The sequence below is a fragment of the Macadamia integrifolia genome, unplaced genomic scaffold, assembly GCF_013358625.1.
Source record: "Macadamia integrifolia cultivar HAES 741 unplaced genomic scaffold, SCU_Mint_v3 scaffold125, whole genome shotgun sequence".
In the NCBI taxonomy this organism is placed as follows: Eukaryota; Viridiplantae; Streptophyta; class Magnoliopsida; order Proteales; family Proteaceae; genus Macadamia; species Macadamia integrifolia.
Genome location: NW_024868131.1, coordinates 32,847 through 42,611, shown reverse-complemented (window position 1 = coordinate 42,611; position 9,765 = coordinate 32,847). Strand labels below are relative to the sequence as shown.

General features: G+C 37.3%; 1 protein-coding gene across 1 annotated transcript in view; it reads left to right on the top strand.

The window, feature by feature from the left end:
* Positions 1-6,590: 6,590 nt before the first annotated feature.
* LOC122063200 (PI-PLC X domain-containing protein At5g67130-like) overlaps positions 6,591-9,765 on the top strand; it is a 4,094-nt gene continuing 919 nt past the window's right edge. The window contains exons 1-8 of the mRNA XM_042626915.1: positions 6,591-6,747; positions 6,888-6,974; positions 7,065-7,187; positions 7,291-7,428; positions 8,443-8,541; positions 8,654-8,957; positions 9,074-9,297; positions 9,418-9,504. Of these exons, the coding sequence (XP_042482849.1) occupies positions 6,742-6,747; positions 6,888-6,974; positions 7,065-7,187; positions 7,291-7,428; positions 8,443-8,541; positions 8,654-8,957; positions 9,074-9,297; positions 9,418-9,504 (1,068 nt within the window). The 5' untranslated portion in view covers positions 6,591-6,741. The remainder of the gene's footprint in view (positions 6,748-6,887; positions 6,975-7,064; positions 7,188-7,290; positions 7,429-8,442; positions 8,542-8,653; positions 8,958-9,073; positions 9,298-9,417; positions 9,505-9,765) is intronic.

Here is a 9,765-nt window from a genome sequence, read left to right as displayed (position 1 = left end):
AGTCTCTCGAGTTTTCAAACTGCGCAGAGAACAATAACGCAAGGTTATAAAACCATGTGGGCCCCATCGACCCTACTCACCTCCTCGGAGTCTGTCCAAAACAGTGGTGAGTGACTGAGCAACAGAAAGGAAAGAGAGGAGAGGAAACCTCCACAAATGCCTTTGCCCAGTTTGGGGAACAGAACCAGGGAGGGACCATGCCTTGTTTTCTTGTAGTGGGGAGAGAACTATGTCCCACCGTTGGATTGGAATTTAGTTAATTAAATAGCCGTAGCACTATTTACAGAGAGTTCCAACAAGGCTAGCCCTTACTATACTTACCCGTGAGGCTGTGTTTGAAACCGTAAAACGCGGGCGTAAAACCAGATGAAGTTGGAAAAAATTGAAACATTGCCCACCACTCCAGTACGGAAGGAAGGAACTGGGGATTTTGAACTTCCTACAACCAATGGGTACGATACACGTTATAAATGTCTGGGATGTATATATTATTATTATTATTAATTTTTTTGCTTTATGGGTAAATGTTAAATATTGTCAGTAAACAAAACTCTAGGGCGAAGGCAATTGCTATCCAGGATCCGGAACAGGGATTGAGGTATAGGCAGTGGTGTCAGTATCGATCTCCTTCAATATCAATTGATCAGCTCTATTGACCGGTTTACCCTTGTGAAGAGATGATGAGAATACTTGTAAAATATAAGAACTGTGGAAGACTCTTGGAGAATGTGAGGTATACTAGTTAATTAATTTGTTTAATAAGAATATGAACACAAAAATATATATACATATATATGGAGGAGAATAATTGTTGTGCTGATCTATACAAATAAAGACATTATTGCAATAACTATAAAAGCATAAACTAATGAATCATACTATGAAACTATGAGAAAAGGTTATTGAAGTTTAGTTGAAAAGAGAGACTTATATCTTGAAGAATTAATTTGGATTTATGTCAGGTAGATATACGATAGAAGTTGTGTACCAATTGAAGAAGGATCTTCATATGGTCTTCACTGACCTGGAAAAAGCTTGTGATAAAGTCTCTAAAGATTTAATCTGATATGTACTAGTGAAGAGAGGGGTTTCGAATAAGTGAATGGATGTAATTATAGATGTGTACGAGGGCGTGGTGACTAGTGTGAGATCAATGGGAGGATAGAGCAAGAAATTCTCAATTACGATTATGTTACATAAGAGATCAGCCATAAAACCTTATTTATCTACACTTATCATGGGTGAGTTAAATAGAAAGCATTCAAGATGGTGTCCCAGGTTGTATGCTCTTCGCCAATGATATAGTTTTAGTAGATGAGACAAAATCAGATATTAACACTGAGTTAGAGATATAGAGATCAACCTTGGAATCAAAATGTTGTAAGATGAAGGATATAATGTGTAACTTCAGTCACACTATATGGGATAATGACACAATGAAAATGGGAGGGAGAGAGAGAGAGTGTGTGTGTGCAAAGTGACTCTTTTAAGTATCTGGGATCCACCATAAATAAATGTGATATACATGGTGATGTTTCACAGTGAATTAAAGTGGGATGGATGAAGTAGAGAAGTGAGATCCAAGAGTTGTATGACTAATGTATTTCTTTAAAGCTTAAGAAAAATTCTATAGAACTGTTGTTCGATCGTCTATGATGTATGGGATAGAATGTTCGGCAATTAAAAAATGTCATGTAAAGAAGTTGTGTGTAGTAGAGATGAAGATGTTACAATGGATGTGTGGCAAAACTAGATGATATATTTGAGCTAGTTTGGGAGTGGCCCAGATTAATGACAAGCTCCAAGAAAGCCATTTGAGATAGTATGGTCATGTTTAACAAATGTCTAGGGACATCTCAGTAAAGAGGAGTGATATGATAACAATTAAGGGAACTAAAAGATCTAGGGGCATATTGGCGAATGACATGCAGAGTCTAGGTCTTGTCCCTAGCATGACATCAAATAGAGCATATTGGAAGGTCAAGATCCATGTAGCTAAATTGCTTTTACCTTGTTAGGCGGTGCCTCTTTTTTCTTACTTTCATTATGTCCATGCCTCTATATCTTTCCCTTTTCTTTTTTCTTCATTTTCCTTTTATGTTTAGACCCCATTTTTTCCTGATTTGTTTTGTTTGGATCCGTGAAGCCGACCCCATTAATTTGGTATTGATACTATTCTTGAGTTGTGTTAGCCGACTACTTATGTGCATGATCTACAAGAACAAAAGGAAACAAATACATAGACAATAAGCATGATATTTAAGTGGTTCGGCAAAACCGTCTACATCCACGGATTACACCCTAGGGGATTGCTCGTCACTATGGTTTTGACTCATCCTGAGTATGAATCGGAAGCAGCCAACAATCAACTTGATGCATCTCGTTCTAATCAATGAGGAGCTCAATAGGAACTGGCGATCACAAAAGGAATATAGATATCCATCAAAATATGCATATTTTACTTAGTATTTATAAAAATTAATATTTATAAATAGTAAAAAAAAAATATGCATATTTTATAATATATATATATATATATATATTTGGTAGGCTTGATCTTGATTTGTCAAATCAAAGTCAATTAAAAGGATATTTTATTGTTTGTTTTTATCCCTAGGCTTTCTCCCTGAAACAGGAGACATAGGAACATTAGTAGGGTGTCCTCAAGAAAGCCAGAAAGCACTGAATATTATATTTAAGATATGGTCTCATATTTGCTATTTGAAGTGAACTTCTCACAGCTTCTTACTCAGCCCACCTCCCTAGCAGCTACATCAAAGTAGAGAGGCAAGGTGTTCAATTGACTTTCTCAGCTGCATTGTGGTCAATTTAAATTGAGAATCTGCGAGAAACGATCATCCGAAGAAAGATTCTCCGAAGAGTCAATATCCATAACGGTGAAATGAGTCCCACTTTCCACTAAAATCAAGAAAGAACAAGTGCAACATTTACAATTTGATACACAAACCCAAGCCCCAATGTACACTTTTTTCTCATCTCCCATTCACTCTATATTACCTTAGTTCCTTGCTTGGTTGTTGTACACATGTGCACCCACATTGTACCTTTTGAGATTCACAAGAATCCTCACACTATTGGATTATCACTTGGAAGATAACAACTTTAGGGAAGACTCCAACCTCATCCATTTATTTTTCTTTCTTCTTTATGGTAGAAAAAATTCACTAACTCTCTCTCTATAGGAAAAATCCACTAATTTTCTCTCCTTAGAGAAAATCCACTAAGTAGAAGTAGTGGATGCCAACTTGGCATATGACTTCACAAGAGTTTGGACCCAATTTAATCCAATCACCTAATAAAATTCTTCACATTTTCCATCAATTCATCTAAACCATTAAATCAATCCATCAATCAGCCTAGATAAAAATCACTAAACCAAACAATCTACACTTTGACTTTTATCGTAGCCACCCGAAGACTTGTTAAAAAACCATCTAGACCATTCAACCAAACCTTCAACTGATCTAGATAAAGCCATAAACCCAACAAAAACATGCCCACCATATTTCCAATAAACACGAGCAAATTTTGAATTGGTTTATAGCCTCCAATTCAGTAACATGTGCCCTTGTTTACTAGATTTTAACAAAATGTATGGCACAAGATAATATTAATTGCTTCTCATCTATTACCCTTGTAACAATGGAAGGTGATTCCTCCCCCCCCCCCCCCCCCCCTATACACACTACAAAGGGAAATTGATGATGGATTATTTACGGATTGAGTTACCACAAATTGTGTAAAAAATGTATAACACAAAAGAGAAATGATTATCGTTCTCAGTTATTACCTTGTAACACTGGAAGGTGATTCCCCCCCCCCCCCACCCCCGCACAAAAAGGAAAGTGATGCATGGATATATACGGGATGTGAGTTAACACAAAATGGGGTATTTGATTAAATTAGACTCTGAAATTTGGTTGAAAGGTTGGAACAAACATTTCTTTGGTATCATTTTTAGATATGAGATGTGTGTCAATCCGAAAGAGGGTATTTAATTAAATTAGACTCTAAAATTTGATTGAAAGGTTGGAACAAACATGTTTTTGGCAACATTTTTAAAATAAAGGAATTTCTTAATCAATCAACAACAACTTCTTAACGTAATTGGTGAGGTTGTGGTGTGCAACGCCACTTCTATATTAGATATTATCATTTAACTTCTAAGGCGAATCACTGCGTTAGATCCATATATAGGGTACACAACATTACTAACATTGTGAATGTCGTTGCTGACTATTTCAAAACATTGTTTTGTATCTCAACCTCCCGTGCTCATAGAGTTTATTTGGCTTGCTTTGACTATTGAAGATAATTGTTTGTACCTCAAACCCCCAATGGAAGTTATCGACTCTGTAGTGTGGGTGCATGAAGAATTTCTAAAATCCTGGTCTCAAGCTCAGCTTCATCCTATGACCCTTCCTCCACATCACCAACCGCCCCTGCTTGCTAGGCACCTCTTCCCCACCCAAAGCTCAAAACTAACTGCGATGCTTCAAGAGATCCAGCCACCCGCAAATGTGGCTGGGGTGTGAGTATTCGTAACCGTAAAGGACAACCAATATTGGTGAAATATGTTTCATCATTCTTTGGGTCTATTCTTGAAGGGGAGGCTTTAGCCATTCTAAGTGGTTTCTTAGAAGCTATTGGTCTTGATATCGATGACATCATTATGGAATATGATTACAAGGAGATTATCGTATGCACCCATGACCCTTTTTGTGTGAGCGAGTTGTCTATACATCTAATCATTGCAGATTAGGCATTTAACTACTTTTCTCCTTTCTTGAACTTTTGAATAAATTTCTAGGGATTGTAACGCTTTGGCGGATACCTCTCAGAATGCCTTGTCCATGTAGTGTATGAAAAATTGGCCACTCTTCACTCTGTGGCTGATGGACCTTTTTAACCCACCAGTTACATGCCATAGATGTGCTTCTCAATGGAATCTCCTTTACCAAAAAAAGAGGATAATATGTTTGATGGCCTTGATGCCATCTAGTAAAGAAATTAAGAATAATGTATTTAGTATTGTTGCTTCTAAGGCACATGGTATGATGGTGTCCCTAAATATTTATGTATAAATATTGGGATTTGATTTTGGGTGATTTGTTTACATTCATATATAAGTTTTTTCCAATCCTTTGTCTATTCTTCCTAGATCTTCTTCTTCTGCTTCTTTTTTTTTTTTTTTTTTTTAAAAGGCCCTCCCCAAAATAGAGAGGGCCATATATTAAACAGAAGAAGGTAATAGATATTTTACAATGCTTAATAAATCCTAAGAAAACGAGTAGACCCAAACACCCATAGAAGGGTAACCAATCGTCAACTTAGAAGTTGCATGGGCCACAAAATTATCCGTCCTAAGGACATGATAGAAACAACAGGAAGCAAACTTAGATCGGAGGATCTTAATATCTTCAACTACTATAAGAATTTTCATAGGAGACTGTACAAAATTTGACACCAAACAGTTAATCACAGAGAGGCAATCAGATGAACTATAATTTACTGAAGACCATTCTAAAGATCAACACTCATGACCATTATAAATGGCTAAGGCACTCACTAACTATAGCTAAAGAGGGCGCAACATGATCCGAGGATCTAAAGGAGCAGATTTGCCAACAATTAGACATGAAAGAAATGTCCATGTCATCTTCATATTTAGGTGCTCTAGTATTTTTTTTTTTTTTTCAAAAAATCCAAAAAAGAACTTACATACATGTGTTAAGTTTATACAAAATAATCTAGTTGGTGGAGAGTGCATTTCCTGGTCATTGCTTCTATAGCCATACTTTTAGTTGTCAACACTAAAATATTAGTTGGTTTTAGACAAAAAATAGGATCAGTTAAATATTCCAAATCTATAGTTAACCATATCCAAAAAAGTCTTTGCATAAACAAAGGTTCCTTCAAATAATTAGAGATGTCCACATCACTCCAAATCTCTCCACCATCCATCCCTTCTCTTGTGCTGTTTTCAGTTCTACAAGTAGCTCTTTTACTGTGGCTTACCATCTATTCTTATCATCAGATAATTAACCTTAAATAAGTAACAATTATCTCTATATAGTTAATTCACAGTCCATCTATATATCTTATTTGAGTTGTCAATAGAGTGGTCAATGGAGCTTATGGCCACTAAAGTCAAACGGATGGAGAAGAAAATGATAATTGTATAAGTAAATTACTGAGCTGTTTGTGCAGGTGCTCAACTATTGGTGAAATAGAATTCGAATCATTGTTTTTCAAATTTAATTCAGAAATCTAAAAATAAGAGAGAGAAAGAAAAAAAAAAAAAAAAGATATATTTTTCAAAATAAACTATTATTATTTTTTTTTAAATGTTATTAAGTTACGTTTTGTCTGATGAATATCAATGATTATCCAACGGCTGAGAACACCCCCGACATATGCCCCAGCGGCACTGCTGGGAACGAGCCCGAGTTTCCTACCTCGAATTTAACGACCATTAATCGATCGTTGCCGTCCTTTTCTTCTTTTCTCTTTTCAAAGGCATTCGACCAATCCCATAAATAAATGGAGGGAAAGGGCAAAAGACTTGAAAAAGACTCAAGATGGGGAAGTTAACGCGGTCACCTCTGGTCCGACCTGGTCACCCACGGGTGTCTTTTTTCTATTTCAGGAGATTCTCCATTCCCTCTCTTCTCTCTTTCTTTGGGAATTGGGGAAACGAGCAGAGATTGGCATGAAGCCATGAAGGTTCGTAACTAAACCTCAACCACTCATCATCATCATCATCTCCCCATACAATATGTTCATATCTTCTACTTATTGTTTTAGGACTTGTTTTGATTGCAATTACATAAATAATCATAACCCTCAATATCATTTGCTCTCAGTTGTATGGAGCCACCGTCTCATTTCCAAAACTCGCCATTGCAGCTCTGTTCTTCGCCGCTTGTCTCTTCCCCTGTTCTTCCGCTAAGGTTCTTCTTCTTCTTCTTTTTATTTCTTATTTTTCTTTTAAATTTTCATTTTCAGGAAAAGAAAAATATCTAATAACAATTGTGTGTCAGGTCGGGCAATCCTGCACTTCAAACCAAAGCTGTGACAAGGGTTTGCTCTGTCAAGCGTGCCCTGCAAATGGAAATGTTCAGCCAAGATGTACTCAGATCCAGCCGATCTCTCCCACCTCCAAGGTACCTTTCCCCTTATTTCCTAATGTTCGAATTTGCCCATTTTCTCTTGTTTTTCTGGGATTTTTTTTTTCCCCTGAATTCTGTTGTTCCGGTTGGTGATTAGGTAAATGGGCTACCCTTTAATCGGTATTCATGGCTAACGACCCACAATGCTTATGCCCTTTTGGGAGCAAAGTCAGAGACGGGTGCTGCTATCCTCTCTCCCAAAAACCAGGAAGATTCCATCACCAGTCAGCTCAATGTATGTATGGTTTCCTTTCTCTTCCATTCTCCCCTTACAGGCTCACTGAAACCTGAAAACCTTCTAGAAGATTAAAAGTTGGGGATCTCACAGGAAAAATATGCCCCCTTGGCGGTGAGCCGGTGACCCCTTTTGTCTTTTGAGGACATGATTATTAATTTTAGCTTGTAATTAATAGGTGATGTAATGGGTAGTTGGTCGTTTGGGGAATAGATTAGCTCAGCTGACACCTATCTAATTCATCTATTAACTGCAATGATGTTTCTTCTATAGTTCTATTCCAAGGAGTTGGAGAAATTGATTGCACTGCACATCTTAGCTACACTCTGGAATCTAATTCTTTTTCTCTTTTCCAATTCTACTCTAATTTAAGAATCACATGTCCTCAACTAGTTCTTACCTACCCAAATTATTTCCACATTAGTTCCCACCTTTTTATCTGAGGCAAGTCTTTCTGAGGTATTTCGTCTGAGTATCCCAAAAAAAAATAAAAAAAAAGTGGGGCGAAGTTTTCTTACCTTCCCCTCCCCCATTTTTTCTGGTAGGAAGGGGGAGATGACAGGAAAAAAAGGTGTCGTATTTCTTTCTTTGACATTTCAAGTTATGTTGTCCCTGAATCATCTCAGATTGCAACAGAGGTTGGCATACCTTGATCTGCTGGACTTTGAGTAGCCCATTGGAACCAAAACTGGCTAAACAATCAATTGCATGAATTAAATGCCTATCGTAGATAGCCTGGATCTTCTTGAATTACCAATTAATTGGATAGTCAAGATGTGGGCCAGTCATCATCACATGCTGGGTTGAGATGATAGTTGTAGAATTTACTGTTCTTAATTTCTGATCAATTAATATAGTGAATACAAGCCCTCTGTAACTATCTTTACCTTAACCAAATTGGAATAAAAGGCTTAGTACATAAGTGGTTTGTCTTCTATTTTTTAGTAGAAAGATTCTTCTGTATATAGTTAGTCAAAATAAAATGCTATTATGCTCAATTGAATTCCATTGCAGAATGGCGTTAGGGGTTTGATGCTTGATATGTATGACTTCGAGAATGATATCTGGTTGTGTCACTCCTACGGCGGCCAATGCTACAACTACACTGCATTTGTAAGTTTTTGTTTTTCGTGAGAAGGATTATGGTTATCTATGAGGACAACTACATTTCCTCATTTGATTCAATCCATCTGTAACTGACTGCTACAAAAATTTGATATAACAGCAACCTGCTATTAATGTTTTGAAAGAGATTCAAGCCTTTCTTGCTGCAAACCCTTCGGAGATTGTCACCATTATTATCGAAGACTATGTCACTTCCCCACAGGGATTGACTAAGGTCTTCAATGCTTCAGGCCTCTTAAATTTCTGGTTTCCTGTGTCTCGGATGCCCAAAAATGGTGGAGATTGGCCAACGGTTGATGATATGGTAAAACAGAATCAACGTTTAGTGGTTTTCACCTCTAAATCAGCTAAGGAGGCATCTGAGGGAATTGCATATGAGTGGAACTATGTTGTAGAGAACCAATGTGAGTCTACGTCCCACACACCATGCTAGCCTTAAAATTTGCGGCTCAATTGAAGTGATTACCCCACAACTAGAGTCAAATTAATGGTTTTTAATGGTTGTACGGTTAAAATTCAGATGGTAATGGTGGGATGAAAGCGGGTTCCTGTCCAAACCGTGCAGAATCATCTCCCATGAACACAAAGACCAGATCACTTGTCCTCCAGAACTACTTCCCTGGTGCCCCAAATCAACTGGAGGCTTGCAAAGATAATTCGGCTCCACTTATGGACATGATGAACACTTGCTATAAAGCATCTGGAAATCGTTGGCCAAACTTCATAGCTGTTGATTTTTATGAGGTATTGATGATGATGATTATACATAGCGGTGTTTCTATTCTTTTAAAGTATCATTCTGCCAAAGGAAATTTACAGCTGAAGAATACTTATTTGAAATTTTTACATGTTTTCTTGTTGCAGAGGAGCGATGGAGGGGGCACCCCTGAAGCTGTAGATGTAGCTAATGGTCATCTTGCCTGTGGCTGTACCAACATTGCCTATTGCAAGGTCAGTTATCTTCATTATGACAACAAAATAATAATCCAAAACACTGCATCTTAAGGAAAATTTTTTAATGAGTCTGTGACCTCTAAAACAGCCTAGGAAGACTAGGGCCCTCCACTTTGTTATCACCTGCACTAAAAATGGTTTCATCTTTGCAAATGGCTTGGATCCTATGTCAAAGGAGAGTGACAGGCTTAGCCATTTTGGGTGGCCTTACCCCCTGTTTCTTAGAAGAGCCTATTTCCAAGTTTTGAACTCAACATG